Source organism: Oncorhynchus gorbuscha, linkage group LG25, assembly GCF_021184085.1.
Source record: "Oncorhynchus gorbuscha isolate QuinsamMale2020 ecotype Even-year linkage group LG25, OgorEven_v1.0, whole genome shotgun sequence".
NCBI lineage: Eukaryota > Metazoa > Chordata > Actinopteri > Salmoniformes > Salmonidae > Oncorhynchus > Oncorhynchus gorbuscha.
In genome coordinates, this window is record NC_060197.1 from 24,477,778 (window position 1) to 24,498,613 (window position 20,836).

Here is a 20,836-nt window from a genome sequence, read left to right on the forward strand (position 1 = left end):
ACTTTAGTGGCAGACGAAGAGAAACTTTGGACACTGATTAGTTGTTTTTCTCTGGTTAAACACACGCACGCACACCCCTGCCCCCATCTCTCAACTCTCTTTCTCTCTCTGTACAGAAGTTCCTGGAGGACTCGGACCAGCGGATCATGACGGTGGGGAAGGAGTTACAGGTCCACCTGGAGGGCTTGCTCACAGCCTTAAGGGACTGTACACGCTCCCAAGAGAGCGAGTGTGGCCCCAACATCCAGCGGAACATAGCCAAGGTGACCCAGGATCACGCTCGTCTGCAGGATGTCCACAGCAGAATCCAGAACCTCGCCCAGGAGAACGACCCCTTCCGCTTCCTAGAGGTCAGTGTGTGGTTTTTCATTTGATTGTTTTCATTTAACAAAATGTTTTTAAATTATAATATATTCAGCCAAACAATGGATATACAGTTGCGGCCAAATATATTGGCAACTTTACACTTTTCTTAAATAATTCCCTATTTCTTCTAAAATAAGTTGAAATTTCAAACAGTTTTGGTCACCACACGTTGTTGGATTTTCAACAATGCAGAACCAATTTTATTTTTGTTAACTTCTTAAGGTATAGGGGGTTACTTTTTCACTTTTGGATAAATAGCGTGCCCAATTTCAACTTCCTGCTACTCATGCCAAGAATATAAGATATGCATATTATTAGTAGATTTGGATAGAAAACACTCTGAAGTTTCAAAAACTGTTTGAATCATGTCTGTGAGTATAACAGAACTTGTGTAGCAGGCAAAACCCAGAGGACTAACCGTTCAGAATTTTATTTTTTGTAGTCTCTGTTCAGTAAGGTTCTCATTGGGAAACAATATTTCTTAGGAACTTGTTTTCAGTTCTTACCGCTTCCACTGGATGTCACCAGCCTTTGGAATTTAGTTGAGGTTATTCCTTTGTGTAATGAAGAAGTACGGCCATCTAGGAACTTCGTAACACTGTTGAGAGTTGCGCAAGACTTGAAAAGTAGCTTGGTTTGTTGTCTGTATTGAACACAGATAGACCCGTCTTCAATTTGATTGATTATTAACGTTTAATACCTAAAGTTGAATTACAAAAGTAGTTTGAAATGTTTTGGCAAAGTTTACAGGCAAATATTTTGTAGTGACGTTGCGCAATTTGGAAGCTGTTTTTTTTTCTGGATCAAATGCGCCAAATAAATGGACATTTTGGATATATATGGACCGATTAATTGAATAAAAGGACCAATTGTGATGTTTATGGGACATATTGGAACGCCAACAAAAGAAGCTTGTCAAAGGTAAGGCATGTTTTATACACTGCTCAAAAAAATAAAGAGAACTCTTAAACAACACAATGTAACTCTAAGTCAATCACACTTCTGTGAAATCAAACTGTCCACTTAGGAAGCAACTTAGGAAGCTTTTTGATGTGTGTTAGGGGTTGTTGTCCTACTGAAAGACCCACATACTTCAAAGAAGACCTCTGCTGATTTCAAGATGCTTTGCGCATGTTCAAGGCCCCCAGTACCAGAGGCAGCAAAGCAACCTCCACAGCATTATCAAGCCTCCTCATTTTTGATTGTAGTGCGAGTGTTCTTTTCATTGAATAGATCCGATTTGTTGAATGTGCGCCAATCCGGCATCCTACTATCCCCCATGGTCTGCGTTCCATTGACCTCTTTACCACATCTATTCAAAGAAAAGAACACCCTCCCCACAATCAAACATTGGGGACGTTCGATAATGCTGTTGGATTGCTTTGCTGCTTCTGCCACTGGAGTCCTTGAATGTGTGCAAGACATGAAAACAACAGATTATCAAGGGGCTTTGGAGTGCAATGTTCAACCCAGACTCCAAAAACTGTCTGTTGCAGGCTGTGGATTTTTCAGTAGGACGACAAACTCAAACACACATCAAAGGTTCAAGAAGCAGTTCTGGAGTGGTCAGCAATGAGTCCAGATCTGAATAGCATCCAAAACCTATGGCGAGAGCTGAAAACAGGAGTTAGTGGAGGGTACCCCTCAAACATTGAAGAATTTGAGCAGTTTGCTGCTGAGAGTGGGCCAAATTACCAGTAAAAAGGTGCAGAAAGCTCATATGGCTACATTAAGCGTTTGTTGGCAGTTATCTTGGCCAAAGTCTGTGCAACCAAGTACTAACTCAGGGGTGGCAATAATTTTGTCCATGCCATTAGTCTTTATTTTCTAAATTAAAATTGTCCAATGATGAGGGTGTGGAGATCAATTTTATTTTTCAACTTATTTCAGAAAAGGAAATTATTCATGAAAATTTCAAGGGTTCCAATATATTTGGATGCAACTGTACATTAACAGGTGGATATGCATTTCAAATCATCAAGGATAGTACATAAGTGGTTGATGCTGTTCACTGACCACAACAAAAAGTCACATGGTCAGGAAAATCTCTTGCTGTCCCTAAATAGTTAATTTTTTCGTTCTGTTTTCTGGAACTAATAAATGTTCATCCTTTTCTCTGATTTGCTGTTTAGGCATACAAATCATCAAGCAAAAAGTAAGTTATTGTTGTATGTTACAGTGCCTTCAAAGTAATTCCACCCCTTGACTTTTTCCATATTTTGATGTTACAGCCTGAATCTCAAATGTATTCTGTCACTGGCCTACACACAGTGCCCCATAATGTTAAGGTGGAATTATGTTTTTAGACATTTTTACAAATGAATGAAAATCTTAAATGTCTTGTGTCAATAGGTATTCAACCTCTGTTATGGCAAGCCTAAATAAGTTCAGGAGTAAACATCTGCTGAACAAGTCACATAATAAAGTGCATTCGGAAAGTATTCAGACCCCTTGACTTTTTCCACATTTTGTTACGTTACAACCTTATTCTAAAATGTATTAAATAAATTTTAAAAATCCTCAATAATTGACACAATACCCCATAATACAAAATTGAAATATTACATTTACATAAGTATTTAGACCCTTTGCTATGAGACTCGAAATTGAGCTCAGGTGCATCCTGTTTCCACGGATCATCCTTGAGATGTTTATACAACTTGATTGGAGTCCACCTGTGGTTAATTCAATTGATTGGACATGATATGGAAAGGGATATACCTGTCTATATAAGGTCCCACAGTTGACAGTGCCATGTCAATGCATTTGTCCGTAGACCTCCGAGACAGGATTGTGTCGAAGCACAGATCTGGGGAAGGGTACCAAAACATTTCTGCAGCATTGAAGGTACCCAAGAACACAGTGGCCTCCATCATTCTTAAATGGAAGAAGTTTAGAACAACCAAGACACTTCCTACAGCTGCTCCCTTGGTTAGGGAGGTGACCTAGAACCCGATGGTCACTCTGACAGAGCTCCAGAGTTCCTCTGTGGCGTTGGGAGAACCTTCCAGAAGGACAACCATCTCTGCAGCACTCCACCAATCAGGCCTTTTCTGGTCTGAGGCAGAAGCCACTCTTCAGTAAAAGGCACATGACAGCCCACTTGGAGTTTGCCAAAATGCACCTAAAGACTCTCAACCCATGGGAAACAAGATTCTCTGGTCTGATGAAACCAAGATTGAACTCTTTGGCCTGAATTCCAAGCATCACGTCTGGAGGAAACCTGACACCATCCCTACGGCGAAGCATGGTGGTGGCAGCATCATGCTGTGGGGATATTTTTCAGCGGCAGGGACTGGGAAACTATCGAAGGAAAGATGAGCAGAGCAAAGTACAGAGATATCCTTGATGAAAACCTGCTCCAGAGCACTCAGGACCTCCGACTGGGGGCGAAGGTTTACCTTCTAACAGGACAACAACCCTAAACACACAGCCAGACAACGCAGGAGTGGCTTTGGGACAAGTCTCTGAATTTAATTGAGTGGCCTAGCCAGAGCCCGGACTTGAACCCAATCAAACATCTCTGGAGAGACCTGAAAATAGCAGTGCAGTGACACTCCCCATCCAACCTGATGGAGCTCGAGAGGATCTACAGAGAAGAATGGGAGAAACTCTCCAAATACAGGTGTGCCACGCTTGTAGCAAAACTTTGAGGCTGTAATCGCTGCCAAAACTGCTTCAACAAAGTACTGAGTAAAGGGTCTGAATACTTATGTGAAATTTCAGTTTAGTTTTATGCATTTGCAAAAATACTAATAACCTGTGTTTGCTTAGTCATTATGGGGTATTGTGTGTCAATTGAGGGGGAAAAAACAATTGAATCAATTTTAGAATAAGGCTGTAACAAAGTGGAAAAAGTCAAGGGGTCTGAATACTTTCCGAACTCACTGTAAGTTGTATGGACTACTCTGTGTGCAATACTATTGTTTAACATGATTTTTGAATGTCTACTTCATCTCTGTACCCCACACATACAATTAGTGTCCTCCTTAATTTTTTTAACAGTGACTGACACATTTTAAGTTGTTTTGGCTCTGTACTCCAGCACTTTGTATTTGAATACAGCCAACAAGTTTGATGTAGAGTAGAGTCACAAGCAAGTAGAGTCACAAGCTTGATATCATTGGGTGCTAGGAATATGGGACCAAATACTGAAGTTTTGACTACTTCAATACACAAGTGAATTTGTACCTGTAGTTTTGGTCCCAAAAAATAGTCCCGATGTACACAAAGTGCTGTAATTTCTAAACGGTTCACCCGAGATGGATGAAAATACCCTGAAATTAAAGCTGAGATTCTGCACTTTAACCTGAAAGTGATGTGCTGCAGTACAGAGCCAAAACAACAAAAATGTTGTTTCTGTCCCAATAATTACGGAGGGCACTGTATCTGTAAGGTCGATCACTGAATTTCAAACACAGATTCAACCACAAAGACCATGACTTAAATCTAATTGAAAATCTATAGCAAGACCTGAAAATGGTTGTCTAGCAATGATCAACAACCAATTTGACAGAGCTTGAATAATTTTGAAAATAATAATGGGCAAATGTTACACAATCCAGATGTGGAAAGCTCTTAGGCTTACCCTTAAAGACTCTCATCTGTAATCGCTGCCAAAGGTGCTTTACAAAGTATTGACTCAGGGGTGTTAATACTTATGTAAATGACATATTTCTGTATTTCATTTTCAATACATTTTCTAGAAACAGGTTTTCACTTCGTCATTATTGGGTTTTGTGTGTAGATGGGTGAGAAATGTATTTAATCAACTTTATATTCAGGCTGTAACACAACTAAAGATGGACTAGGTCGAGTAGTATAAATACTCTCTGAAGGCACTGTATACCTGAAATGTCTGTCTGTGTGGGGTGTAATATTATATGTATTGTGTGTCTCTTGTCTATGGGTGAAATGCCATTTGCAGTGCGTCTCTCATCCTGTCTATGAGTGACGTGCAATTTGTAATGCTTGTGTTCCAGTTTCTGCAGGCAGTTGAAGAAGCCCCTCTTCTACCCAGAGTATGTTGGTGTGGACACTGAAGGCCTGGCCGAGGCCCTGGAGGTTAAGCAGGATGACTTCCTCACTAATGTACGCTCCTGCATCTCTCAATTCATCGACGATATCTGTGAGTAACAGATGTGAGTGAGTGAGTGAGTGAGTGAGTGAGTGAGTGAGTGAGTGAGTGAGTGAGTGAGTGAGTGAGTGAGTGAGTGAGTGAGTGAGTGAGTGAGTGAGTGAGTGAGTGGAAAGAAATGTGTGTGTGTGTGTGCGTGCGTGCGTGCGTGCGTGTGTGTGTGCGATAAAGGAACCAGGGTGTTGGAAGTTTAGAATCATTTGAATCGATTCTGAATTTGTGATTCATGCACTAGTGTTGTCATGATACCAGGCCAAGTATTATCTCAATACCACGGGGGAACAATTCAGTGTCCTAGGGTACTGGTCGCCCCGTCCCCCGGACACTTGTTACTGTCTTCTGAACGTTATGCACATGTGCTACACACAAAACCTGTCACTGATTTTCACACTTTCACTCAATGCAACATATATGGATTTTTTATTGTACCTTTTCCCCAATTTTGTTATATCCATTTGGTAGTCCGTCGAAGGTCGAGAGCCATGCGTCCTCAGAAACGTGACCTGCCAAACCGCACTGCATCTTGACACACTGCTCGCTGCACCAATCTGTTGGAGGGAACTCCGTACACCTGGTGATTGTGTCAGTGTACATGCACCCGGCCTGCCACAGGAGTCTCTAGAGCGCACTGGGACAATGATGTCCCGCTGGCCAAACCCTCCCCTAACTCGGACAACGCTGAGCCAGTTGTGCGCCGCCTCATTGGTCTCCCGATCGCGGCCGGCTGCGACACAGCCAGGTATCAAACCCGGCTCTGTAGTGACGCCGCCAGCACTGTGATGCAATGCCTAAGACTGCTGCACCACTCGGGAGGCCTACACATATTCATTCACACTGTTCACTGTATATAATAGAATACTGCATTTGAATGGCTAATTTGCTCATATTTGCAAAGCCCTACCTGTGATTTGGCTGGAGGAATGGACACAGACGCACCTTCCCTCACTCACACACTGTCTCCCTCTCTCATTAACACACACACCACTCTCTCTTCCACAAAACACACACACACTACTCCCAACTTTAAAAATGTTAGGCACCAAACAGAATGTAAGGAACACCAGAAAGTGATAGATTTTTTTATATATAGTTAGGCCTATATGAATCCTACCTTTGAAGACCCCTTTCCTTCCTGAGCAATGTTTTTTGCAATGTTTGCAGTTCTTCCTTTTGTCTTTTGGCATGTGTGTTGAATCATGTCACCCACCTTGCGTGTCTTTGTGATGGTTGTGAGGTTGCTTTGGGCCCCAAATTCAGCCATTTCCAACACCAGCTTCTCTTGGAAGGCGAACAGGGAGAGAGGGCTTTGACCATTTACTTTGGCAATCTGCTTGTGGAGAATGAAGGCATTTACTGTCGCCATGTCCACAAAGTGGTTTAAAAAAAGTAGTGTACCACTTTCCAGTCTTGTGGAGGACCTGGTAGTAGCCTGGTAGTAGCCTATCAGAGCATCAGCTAGTTTGCCACCCCCCATGGTGGACTATAGTCCTTCACAGAAACAGCAATGGGGACATTCTTTCTCACCCATGCTCTTTGGCATTTTTCACCCTCTTCGAGACATGGTTGTTTTTTTAATGCCTTATGCTGTGTGGTGAGCATAGTTACTTCTCTAGTGTTCCTCCATTTCACAAGAAGCAGCTTGTTAGTCCTGATCCAATGTATGGACCCCCTCTCCGCTTCGTTTGTCATGTCGTTTACCTTAGAATCGGTTTCCCCACGGATGCTACAAGCCCCTACTTGCTTTTTCAAGATGTCTAGTATAAAATTGTGCACAAAGAGCTTGTTACCCACTGCCAAATAAGAAGTCCATCAGCTGCCTAACAGTCATAACTAAGGCCCTTTCTAGTGGGTGTGATCGCCTTGCCTTCATAGATGAAAAAGTTCCACGTGTAGGCAGAGGACTGAATCGGCTAGCACAAAGAGCTTGCTGGGGAGGGGTGGCTCTCAAACGTCATCATCCAAATCCTCTGCATCCATATCCTGATGAATAAAATCTAGGGATATATTGTTGTAAGACACACAGAATTACAGTTGACTAAATTTACAAAACGACATTACTATCAAGTAAAAACACCAAGCCTAAACTGTATCTGTACAGTGACTTGCATAGGTGTGAAGCACACACACAATGCAAACAGTAACACTTTGTAGGCAGAGGTGAGAACCACAAACATACACCCCCTTTTTCTTTAACGAGTCCAACGGGAAGGATATAGTGCTTCTTCGGGAATGGGCACAAATCCCCGTCATTTGCATGAAGAAAAGACTGAGAAAAAGGGGGCAGAGGATGGGCTGCCTTCTGAGAATTCGTAGGCGAATGAGTAAACTCCCACTACCATCTGTTTTATTGGCCAACGTGCAGTCATAGGAAAATAAAATGGATGACCAACGATCAAGATTATACTACCAATGGGACATTAACTGTAATATCTTATGTTTCACCGAGTCATGGCTGAACGCTGACATGTATAATATAGAGCTGGCAGGATTTTCCATGCACCAGCAGGACAGAGAAGCTACCTCTGGTAAGACGAGGGGCGGGATGTGTGTCTATTTGTCAATAACAGCTGGTGCGTGATGTCTAATATTGAAGTCTCAAGGTATTTATGATAAGCTGTAGACCACACTATCTACCACGAGAGTTTATCTATATTATTTGTAGCTGTCTATTTACCAGCAGAAACCGATGCTGGCACGAAGAGTGCACTCGACCATCTGTATAAGGTCAGAAGCAAATAAGAAAATGCTCATCCAAAAGCAGTGCTCCTAGTGGCGGGGGACTTTAATGCAGAGAAACTTAAATCCGTTTTACCTCATTTCTACCTGCGTTTCACATGCAAACAGAGGATATTAAAAAAACTCTAGCCCACCTTTACTCTACACACAGAGATGCATGCAAAGCTTTCCTCTGCCCTCCATTTGGCAAATCTGACCATAATTTTATCCTCCTGATTCCTGCTTACAAGCAAAAACTAAAGCAGGAAGTATCAGTGACTCGCTCAATACGGAAGTGGTCAGATGACGCGGATGCTACGCTACTGGACTGTTCAGACTGGAATATGTTCCGGGATTCATCAAATGGCATTGAGGAGTATACCACCTCAGTCATTGGCTTCATCAATAAGTGATTCGACAACATCCCCACAGTGACCGTACGTACATATCCCAACCAGAAGCCATGGATTACAGGCAAACATCCGCATCGAGCTAAAGGCTAGAGCTGCAGTTTTCAAGGAGCGGGACACTAATCCGGATGCTTTTTTATTTTTTTATTTTTTTTATTTCACCTTTATTTAACCAGGTAGGCTAGTTGAGAACAGGTTCTCATTTGCAATTGCGACCTGGCCAAGATAAAGCATAGCAGTGTGAACAGACAACACAGAGTTACACATGGAGTAAACAATTAACAAGTCAATAACACAGAGAAAAAAAGGGGAGTCTATATACAATGTGTGCAAAAGGCATGAGGAGGTAGGCGAACATCACTCGGGCCAAGCTTCCTTGCTTAGAAGCAATCCCGCTGTGCCCTCAGACAAACCATCAAACAAGCAAAGCATCAATACAGGATTAAGATTGAATCCTACTACATTGGCTCTGACACTCGTCGGAAGTCGCAGGGCTTGAAAACTATTACAGACTACAAAGGGAAACCCCAGCCACGAGCTTCCCAATGACGCGGGCCTATCAGACAAGCAACATGCCTTTTATGCTCGCTTCGAGGCAAGCAACACTGAAGCATGCATGAGTGCACCGGTTGTTCTGGATGACTTTGTGATAACACTCTCGGTAGCCGATGTGAGCAAGTCCTTAAACAGGTCAACATTCACAAAGCTGCGGGGCCAGACGGATTACCAGGACGTGTACTCAAAGTATGCCCGGACCAACTGGCAAGTGTCTTCATTGACATTTTCAACCTCTCACTGACCGAGTCTGTAAAACCTACATGTTTCAAGCAGACCACCATAGTCCCTGTGCCCACGGAAGCTAAGGTAACCTGCCTAAATGATTACCGCCCTGTAGCACTCCCGTCGGTAGCTATGAAGTGCTTTGAAAGGCTGGTCATGGCTCACATCAACAGCATTCTCCCACATACCCTAGAACCACTCCAATTTGCATACCACCCCCAACAGATCCACAGATGACACAATCTCACTCCATACTGCCCTTTCCCACCTAGACCAAAGGAACTCCTACGTGAGATTTCTGTTCATTGACTACAGCTCTGCGTTCAACACCATAGTGCCCACAAAGCTCATCACTAAGGACCCTGGGACTAAACACCTCCCTCTGCAACTAGATCTTGGACTTCCTGATGGGCCGCCCCAGGTGGTAAGGGTAGGCAACAACACGTCTGCTACACTGATCCTCAACATTGGGGCCCCTCGGGTTTGTGCCTAGTCCCTCCTGTACTCCCTGTTCACCCACGACTGCGTGGACAAACACAACTCCAACACCATCATTAAGTTTGCTGACGACACAACAGCGGTAGGCCTGATTACAAACAACGATGAGACAGCATTTAGGGAAGAGATCAGAGACAACAACTTCTCCCTCAATGTGAGCAAGACAAAGGAGCTGATCGTGGACTACAGGAAAAGGCGGGCCGAACAGGCCCTCATTAACATCGGCATGGCGGTAGTGGAGCGGCTTGAGAGTTTCAACTTCCTTGGTGTCCACATCACCAACAAACTATCACGGTCCAAACATACCAAGACAGTCGTGAAGAGGGTACGACAAAACCTTTTTCCCATCATTTGGCATGGGTCCCCAGATCCTCAAAAGTTTCTACAGCTGCACCGTCAAGAGCATCCTGACCAGTTGCATCACTGCCTGGTATTGAAACATGTCATAAGGTGAATGCACCAATTTGTAAGTCGCTCTGGATAAGAGCGTCTGCTAAATGACTTAAATGTAATGTAATGTAAATGAAACAGCTCAGCATCTGACCGTAAGGCTCTACGGCCTAGTACATCACTCGGGCCAAGCTTCCTGCCATCCAGGACCTTTATACTAGGCAGTGTCAGAGGAAAGCCACTTAAAATTGTCAGTCTCCAGTCACCCAAGTTACAGACTGTTTTCTCTACTCCCGCATGGCTTGCAGTACCGGAGCGCCAAGTCTAGGACCAAAGAACTCCTTAACAGCTTCTACCCCCAAGCCATAACACTGCTGAACAATTAATCAAATGGTCACCGGATTATTTACATTGACCCCCCCCCCATTTGTTTTTTACACTGCTGCTATTCGTTGCTTATTATCAGTGCATAGTCACTTCACCCCTACCTACAAATGTAAAAAGTACCTCGACTAACCTAATAGTATAGGCTTAACCCCGACTAACCTAATATACAGTACCCCCTGTATATTGCCTCATTATTGTTATTGTATTGATACATTTTTTTACTGTAGTTTTATTGGTAAATATTTTTTTTAACCAACAGTGCAGTTCAGGAAAGAGTTAAGGGCTTGTTTGTAAGCATTTCACGGTAAGGTCTACACATGTTGTATTCGGCACATGTGACAAAGTTTGATTTGAGCGTTTAGTGGACTCTCCAAAGTTACAAGGATGTAACTTAAAACAGCAAATATTAAACACAGACAATAACTATTTTGGAATTATATAACTTTACTTGTTACATAGGCCTATATAAACTAAAGTACAAAAAGCAACTTGTAAAAAACGAAATACATATAGTACATAAACTAAACTCAGCAAAAAAAGAAATGTCCCCTTTTCAGGACCCTGTCTTTCGAAGATAATTCGTAAAATCCAAATAACTTCACAGATGTTCATTGTAAAGGGTTTAAACACAGTTTCCCCATTCTTGTTCAATGAGCCATGAACAATTAATGAACATGCACCTGTGGAATGTTTGTTAAGACTAACAGCTTACAGACGGTAGGCAATTAAGGTCACAGTTATGATAACTTAGGACACTAAAGAGGCCTTTCTACTGACTCTTGAAAAACACCAAAAGAAAGATGCCCAGGGTCCCTGCTCATTTGTGTGAACGTGCCTTAGGCATGCTGCAAGGAGGCATAAGGACTGCAGATGTGGCCAGGGCAATAAATTGCAATGTCCGTACTGTGAGACGCCTAAGACAGCGAGACAGGACGGACAGCTGATCGTCCTCCCAGTGGCAGACCACGTGTAACAACACCTGCACAGAATCGGTACATCCAAACATCACACCTGTGGGACAAGTACAGGATGGCAACAACAACTGCCTGAGTTACACCAGGAACGCACAATCCCTCCATCAGTGCTCAGACTGTCCACAATAGGCTGAGAGAGGCTGGACTGAGGGCTTGTAGGCCTGTTGTAAGGCAGGTCCTCACCAGACATCCCCGGCAACAACGTCGCCTATGGGCACAAACCCACCATCGCTGGACCAGACAGGACTGGCAAAAAGTGCTCTTCACTGATGAGTCGCGGTTTTGTATCACATGGGGTGATGGTCGGATTCACGTTTATCGTGGATTCGCGTTTATCGTCGAAGGAATGAGCGTTACACCGAGACCTGTACTCTGGAGCGAGATCAATTTTGGTCCGTCATGGTCTGGGGCGGTGTATCACAACGTCATTGGACCGAGCTTGTTGTCATTGCATGCAATCTCAACGTTGTGCATTACAGGGAAGACGTCCTCCTCCCTCATGTGGTACACTTCCTGCAGGCTCATCCTGACATGACCCTTCAGCATGACAATGCCACCAGCCATACTGCTCATTCTATGTGTGATTTCCTGCAAGACAGGAATGTCAGTGTTCTGCCATGGCCAGCGAAGAGCCCGGATCTCAATCCCATTGAGCACGTCTGGGACCGGTTGGCTCGGAGGGTGAGGGCTAGGGCCATTCCCACCAGAAATGTTTGGGAACTTGCAGGTACCTTGGTGGAAGAGTGGTGTAACATCTCACGGCAAGAACAGGCAAATCTGGTGCAGTCCATGAGGAGGAGATGTCTTTCAGTAGTTAATGCAGCTGGTGGCCACATCAGATACTGACTGTTACTTTTGATTTTGACCCCCCCCTTGTTCAGCGACACATTATTCCATTTCTGTTAGTCACATGTCTGTTGAACTTGTTCAGTTTGTCTCAGTTGTTGAATCTTGTTATGTTCATGCAAATATTTACACATGTTAAGTTTGCATTAAATTAATGCAGTTGAGAGGACGTTTCTTTTTCTACTGAGTTTATATAAAGTCATAAATCATTTACTTACAGATCTAAAAGTGGATCCAATCCTTCTAGAAAGCAATCTTCGTCGGCCGAGTCGAAATCCTCGATGTCCAAATCGCTCCCGTTCTATTCAATAGCTTCTATTTCGGTATACTTATTCATAGATGCTGCCTTTTTAGGTTCCTGTTCGTTATTCTTAGTTTCCCCTTTTTTTTCTCCTTGAAAAGCCATCTTTTATGCTGAAGCGATGAGATCTGTTTACAATGTAATGTAATGTGCTCAGTGCGTCGCGTCTCTAAACCAGGTAGCAATAGTTCGCATTACGCATAAAAGGTTCTAGGTCTTGCTTTGTCCCACCCAGGTAAACTGCATATCATTGGTTAATGGACTGTCATGGTGCCATTGTAGCCAATCCCTTGTAATGGATGCCTACAGCGCGTAAGCAGGCAACATCATATTTTTGATATAGTCACTCGGTGACATTCAATGTTGCTATTAAGTCATACATCAGATAACATTGGCAATAGGCTAGATACCCCCTATGTAGTTATAGCTCAAACACAGACAAAATGTAAGCTTAACTTGTAAGCTGTTTGGGGAAAACGTTGTGTAAAATATATACATTTTGACTCTCGGGGCTGGTGATCAAAAACGGTAGGTCACAGGCAGACAAATAACATATCCCCATGATCTGTGGAGTCCCGGCTTTCGGTGTGTATCAACGTATTCTGTGTTTATTTTGTTTATGCTTCACTAATCTACCCGGAATGTAGATATCAGCCATCTTGAAATGAGGTCATCAGCTGAGCCTGCCCTTAAAAATTAATTTGCCCCCTATATGGTAGTAAGTCACACAAAAGATTTGAAGGCACCGCTCAATAGCCAAGATACACAGCTTTCCGCAGACACCCTGCTTTTGCAGGTAGGGGCTACCGTTCTAATACCAGACTGCATTGTATTTAAAAAATCAAATAGATTCCCCAAATATGTTTTTAGTTAGCTAGGTAACATGACTGAACAACATTGTTTGTTATCGAATCAATAATTAGCCCTCTGGGATTAGTTTAAAATGGCCTTGACATGGTTTGTGAAATAATATAAAAATCGTGCTGGAAGAAGAAAGGCTATTTTTTTTGTTGTTTGAGCTAGAGCAAGCACTTTCCTTTGCTGTGTTTCCTCTCTGGCACTGCTGCTTGACTGCTCTTGGTTATACCAGGGATGAAATTATATACAATGTATCAATTTTGCATTGCTTTGCATGCTGCTCCAATGTACAAATGTAACAACAGAAGACTGATCATGGTCTCCATCCCCGCCCGTCAAAAATGTAACTAAACAGCGGACTTTATAAACATTTTATAACGGGCGCCAGCGGGTTCTTTAGATTAGTAGGGCTGAAAAAGTTGGTGTTATCATATGAAACTACTAAGCTATTTGAAAATGTTGGTATCATGACATTTTCGTACTGTGATACCAGTATACTGTGCAACACACTCACACACATACTCATACATTTGTTTCCCAGTGACGACAAATCGACAAAGTATTGTTCTCTTAAACTAGAATCTGTATTTGGTGAAACTGCCAAATCCGTTTGGGATATTACAACAAAGAAGTTACTTGAAACAACAACAAATGTTGCGATTGAACAGCAGAATATGTATTGCGAAATGTAATTAACAACGCTGCCGGACGCTGCTCTTCCATTTCATCAACAAAATATACACAAAAGGCATTGAGGGTGAACAGTGGCTCTGCTTCACCAAATGCAGATTCTAGTTTTAAAGGTTTTGTCTTCTACCAGGTCCTTCAGTCAGGGAAGAGCCGGACACCGGAGGAGAGGAGGATGAAGATGACGACGAGGAGGATGGCAGTGATGGAGATGAACAAGAGGAGGAGATGAGCGAGGAAGAGGAGGGTATACACGACCACGAGTCAGCAGACGAACTCTACGGTGAGGAAGATGAAGAGGAGATTTATTCGAACTGATTAAATGACTATGGGGTGAATTGTCAAATCCAATTCTTCCATTTAAGTCAAACTGTCTCTCATAGCCTCCCATTGACATCAATATTTGACCATGTAAAAATTTTGCTTTGAATTTAGGATTTTCCCAACCATTTTGGGAAACCTTTCAAATATTATACATTCTACATCAATGTTTCAAAGGGGAGATGTTTATGGGTGCATGGAACCATATTTCATATATAGTGCACTACTTTTGACCTGGCTTTGGTCAAATGTTGTACACTATTTAGGCCAGGGCTATTCAACTATATTCTTACAGATGTAAAAAAGGTTAATTGCAGGGGGGGCAGACATTATCCACATGCGTTTAGTTTAAGGAAGAACTGTTTAAAAAATAAAAGCACACACCAGTAAAGTACTTTTCTTAAATTGTTGCTAAAATGAATTAGGAAAGAAGTGGATGTCGCTCAACCAATGTGGTTAGAGGTGCAACCCAAAAATGCAATAATTGAAAAGGAAAAGGCGCAATGTTCGCTCACCATTTAAAGCTTCTTAAAAGTAATTAGGTCATTTTAAATTCTGAAAATGAAGTATCTCAAAAAATAACACACATGTCAAGTCCGGTAATGCCAAATTCCAGTCTGAAGGAAGTATGCTTTGAATTTATTTCCCTCAGTCATTTGGTGTGTTTCTTTTGTCACACTTCCTCTAGCAAGTCCTCATGGGCATCAGAGAGGGAAACGGAAGGCATGTACTTGTGCTTAGCTTTCAGAAATGGGGTCAAAAAGTATTTGTTCCCTTAAACCGTTCAAATGCTAGAGCCAAACTCATATAAAGAAAGAAGAATCCAAATGTCACATAGGTGCTAGAAACCATAGTGCTTGTCATTTTGGCCTGCAGGCCCACAGGCCACCAGTTGAATAGCCCTGATTTAGGCAGTAGGGTGCCATTTGGGATGAAGACTATATTTTCGTAGTTCAAGATTATACTGTTATAGCTAAACACTGGGTTTCTAATTCTAACCTCAAACTGTTTTATTTTTTGACCAAAGCACTTGTTCCTAATGGGCAGATGCCAGATGGGTGGGGTTTGCAGTTTTAGATATACTCCATTGCTTTCATTAAACTAGGCAAACTCAATCAAGTACAGTATTTGAAATAATTTAAAATGGTTTTTAGACCCAGATCTGGGGCCATAGTCATAAAACACCTCAGTGTAGGAGTTTTGCCTTTTTAGATCATAATGAATAAGTTAATATTGACAGGGGGAACCTGTTCCTAGATCTGAAATCCTACTCGAGACGCTTTATGAATACAGGACCTGGTCTAGTATATAGTGCATTCGGGTAAGGATTCAGAGACCCCTCAACTTTTTCCATATTTTTGTTACATTTTAGAATAAGGCTGTAATGTATGAAATTTTTTTTTTCTCCCCAAAAATCAATTTACACAAACTACCCCATAATTATAAAGCAAAAAAAAGTTTAGACATTTTAGCAAATGTATAAAAAAAAACTGAAATCACATTTACTATACTACGTATTCAGACCCATAACTCGGTACTTTGTTGAAGCACCTATGGCAGCGATTACAGCCTCGAGTCTGCTTGGGTATTACGTTACAAGCTTGGCACACCTGTATTTGGGGAGTTTTTCCCAATTGTCTCTGCAAGGCCTTTCAAGCTCTTCTGTCATGTTGGATGGGGAGCGTGTCTCTATAGATGTTTGATCGGGTTCAAGTCCGAGCTCTTGCTGGGCCACTCAAGCACATTGAGACTTGTCCCGAAGCCACTCCTGCGTTGTCTTGGCTGTGTGCTTAGGGTCGTTGTCCTGTTGGAAGGTTAACCTTCGCCCCAGTCTGAGGTCCTGAGCGCTCTGGAGCAGATTTTCATCAGGGATCTCTCTCTACTCTGCTCCGTTCATCTTTCCTTCGATCCTGACTAATCTTCCAGTCCCTGCCGATGGAAAAACATCCCCACAGCATGATGCCGCCACCACCATGACCCTCAGGGTCTGAGAGTCTTTTGTCTTTTGGCAAACTCCAAGCGGGCTGTCATGTGCGTTTTACTGAGGAGTGGCTTCCGTCTGGCCACTCTCCCATAAAGGCCTGATTGGTGGAGTGGTGCAGAGATGGTTGTCCTTCTGGAAGGTTCTCCGATCTCCACAGAGGAACGCTCGAACTCTGTCAGTGACCATCGGGTTCTTGGTCATCTCCCTGACCAAGGCCCTTCTCCCCCGATTGCTCAGTTTGGCCAGGCGGCCAGCTCTTGGAAGAGTCTTGGTGGTTACAAACGTCTTCCATTTAAGAATGATGAAGGCCACTGTGTTCCAATTCCTTCGACCTCATGGTTTGGTTTTTGCTGACATGCACTGCACTGTCAACTGTGGCACCTTATATTGACAGGTGTGTGGCTTTCCAAATCATGTCCAATCAATTGAATTTAGGTGGACTCCAATCAAGTCGTAGAAACATCTCAAGGATGATCAATGGAAACAGGATGGACCTGAGCTCCATTGCGAGTCTAATAGCAAAGGGTCTGAATACTTATGTAAATAAAGTAGTCCTATTTTTAGTTTAATACAATTGTATTAAAAATATATAATTTAATACATTTTATAATATGGCTGTAATGTAACAAAATGTGGAAAAAGTCAAGGGGTCTGAATACTTTCCGAAAACAGTGAAAGCTACATTTTATTTTGTATTCTCTGGTTGAACGCATGGTGCATTGTTATACTGTGTTTATTATTTGAGTGCACTGGATAATTAATATTATATAAATAATTAAAAGGTATTGCACTTACCTGCAGATATGAATTTCAAGCCACAATAGTTCACAACTAATTTAGTACATGTAGGTATCCTTGAATCCAATATTTATAACCATAGGGGTTAGCAAGATGGCAAAAACAGATCTGGGACCAGGCTAGCATTTAGGTGTTTGTGTAACTAGACACGTGAGTGCATGTCTTGACTGAATTCTGACATATGTGAATTTATACAGAAGATGGATTGTAGAAAGAAAACAAAGGAGACTTGACAGACGGGTAGATGTGTAAAGCGTGGGTGTGTTCTTCAAAAGCTGTTCGCAATTTGTCAAATAAGTTGAGATAATGTTTATCAATCTGTTTAATAATGCACAATATAATGCAGTATATGTTTGTAATCATTTGCACACCCACAGTCCTATTCATTAGGCACCAAACAAGATAACTGGGAAGGATGGACCAGGACTTGTCCAATAAGAAGCCCTTGTTCTCCTTTCCCGTTGCAAAAAGTTTTGAAATGGTGCATACTAATGAATACGACCCATGTTTCATGACTTGCAGTTCGGAGAAACATTTGCAGGTCTACTTCTAATGACTGTAGCAATCGATAATGTGTGCTATTTCAGACATATTTTGTATGGCTATCTATTTGCAAATAAGTTCTGCAAATAACATGGTGGTACATCATGTTTTTTGTGTCTTGCATGGGATCTGTTTTTTCTTCACATTGTTACAAAAGTTGACAGTGAATGTTTGTAAATATCATTTGACAAAATAGTATATTTTTCAGGGATTTTCATACGGGTGATTTTGAGCAAATTAGTTTGTCGTTCTATCCAGCCAATCAATTCTGCATGAATGTTATAAAGATAAATAAATGCAATGTGCTGTTATTACATTTCATTGGCTTTTTCAGACCACCAATGGTGACAATCCCGCAGGTGAAAAAGCCAGATGTGGAGGTCCTGGGCTGGCGAGGTTACACATGGTCTGTGGATATGGGGCCATTTGGACATTGGAATTCCAAATTCCCTAAAATGATGTTGGAGAAGGCTTATGGTAGAGAAATTAACATTCAATTCATTATTTGCCAACAGCTCTGGTGGACATTCCTGCAGTCAGCATGCCAATTGCACGCTCCCTCAACTTGAGACATCTGTTGCATTGTGTTGTATGACAAAACTGCACATTTTAGTTTCCTTTTGTTGTCCCCAGCACAAGGTGCACCTGTGTAATGATCATGCTGTTTAATCAGCTTCTTGGTATGCCACAGCTGTCAGGTGGATGGGTTATCTTGGCAAAGGATAAATGCTTACTAACAGGGAAACCTTATCCCAGTCCTATTAACAGCATCTGATCCCAGTCCTATTAACGACAGCTTACCTGAAAGTATTGCATGGTCTGCAGTGTCAAAAGCTTTAGAAAAATCTATGAACAAGGCGGCGCAGTACTTTCTATTGTCCAGGGCATTAGTAATACAATGCTGCACCCTGCGCTGGTGCCAGTTCTACATTGAGACTTTTTCTCAGTAACAACCTCCAGGGCTTTAAAAAAAGATATGTTATTTTATAATTATTTATTACAAAAAACAAGTAATGGGTAAAGTATTAGAACATGAAGGACAAACAATACAGCAGCATCAAGACAAACATGTCAAACATATGTCTTTCCGCAACAGAGCCATCCTTATGTGTGAGGGTGCGTGTGCATGATAGTGATGTAAATATGTCGGTTTCCTTTTTCATGATCACAATCTTGTGAAACCTGAACCCTTCAAGATCCCCTCCACAGTTCCCCAATAGCTGTCCCTCGACCATTTGCTTTTTTTTTGCCAATCGACTCATTCACAGGACGCCTGCTATATTCCGCTTTATCAAGCGGTAGCCGTGCTCCTGCCTTTCTGGTGGCCGTTTCTCACAGCTCTCCCGACCGGCCACACTATAGCTGCCAGTCAAATGCAAGATGCTTTTTCATAGCTGTTAAGTAGTAGATTCCCAAATGCCTCAAATAAAAACAAGCCATTAAGAAATTGTGTTGTAATGCAAATAGGAAATGTCTATTCACCAGAAGACATGTTCCAAAACTCTGCTCAACCAATGGCGGTTCTAGCTTGTATGGCTCCCTGGGCGACCCCCCCCCCCCCTTCAGCCCCCCCCCAACAACAAAAAAAAGCACCATTCTACACTAACTGTAATTTTTATTCAGAAACACAAAAATAATCATAACATTTAAAACATACAAAAACATGTGTGTTGGTTTGGCACTCGAGTATCGATACATTACCCATCCCCCAACAATGTCAACCAAGAGTCAAGACTAAACCAATTCACCTTGGTGGTGTGCAGATTGGTTTAATAGTATTTTTAATGATTTTGCACAAACCAGAAAAAAATGCAACAATAATACTGAAACTATATTCACACTTATGAATGAATTGTGGTTTATTTGGTAGTGTGACTAATTTTACTAATTGCATTAGTACTGTACACAGTTAGATGTGCGCTGTTTGATAGATTCCCCCTCTCCTCCATCGGTCTTCCAGTGGGGAGACCTGAGGTCAACCTACCCCCTCCCCATCTCGTACTTTTGAGTGGGAGACCTGCCCAGCTCATAAAATAGAATCAGGGCGCTCACTCTGACAAGGTTAATTGATCCAGTCCCACACGGTGACATATCTTTGACGTGATGTGTAAATGAGTGATAGAAAACCGATCGCGCAAATGTCACTATTCCCCCCTGTGCTCATCACTACTCAAATTACAAAATCGTCAGTACTGACTTAACACATGTAAATTAGTGAAACAATGTACTGAGTAGAACCTTTTAAGGTAGTGATGAATAAGCATTTCACTACACCCGCAATAACATCTGCGAAATGTTTTGACCAATAAAATCGATTTTAATACTATTTCTTTCATGAGATTGTGGCGATATACTGCCATCTGGTGGTGACTAGAAACAATTCCATAGTATTAATTATTAGTTTTTTTTTTATGTAACCTTTATTTAACTAGGCAAGTCAGTTAATAATAACAAATTCTTATTTACAATGACAGCCTAGGAACAGTGGGTTAACTGCCTTGTTCAGGGGCAGAATGACAATTTTTTTCCTTGTCAGCTCTGGGATTTGATCTAGCAACCTTTCTGCAGCCCCATGACGGTCTGTGAAAAGTACATAAATACTCTCTGTATGCGAGTTTAAATCAAACAATTACTATGAACTTAAAGTGCAGACTGTCAGCTTTAATTTTAGGATATTTTCATCCATATTGGGTGAATTGTTTAGAAATTACAGCATTTTTTTGTACATAGTCCCCCATTTTAGTGGAGCAAAGGTATTGGGACAAATTCACAAGTTAAGTATTTGGTCCCACATTCATAGCACACAATGAGTACATCAAGCTGGTGAATCTACACATTTGT

The 20,836-nt window shown here is 42.0% G+C and overlaps 1 protein-coding gene across 4 annotated transcripts in view; it reads left to right on the forward strand.

Moving 5' to 3' along the window:
- LOC124014009 (E3 ubiquitin/ISG15 ligase TRIM25-like) overlaps window positions 1–18,568 on the forward strand; it is a 34,027-nt gene extending 15,459 nt beyond the window's left edge. For 3 of the 4 annotated variants that reach the window (XM_046328640.1, XM_046328639.1, XM_046328638.1), the window contains exons 6-9: window positions 117–350; window positions 2,499–2,521; window positions 5,349–5,494; window positions 14,483–15,421. In XM_046328640.1, coding sequence (XP_046184596.1) covers window positions 117–350; window positions 2,499–2,521; window positions 5,349–5,494; window positions 14,483–14,667 — 588 coding nt within the window. In that variant the 3' untranslated portion in view covers window positions 14,668–15,421. Of the gene's footprint in view, window positions 1–116; window positions 351–2,498; window positions 2,522–5,348; window positions 5,495–14,482; window positions 15,422–18,329 lie in introns of those variants that run through there. The other variant, XM_046328641.1, reaches the window with a different exon arrangement.
- The last annotated feature ends 2,268 nt before the right edge of the window (window positions 18,569–20,836 follow it).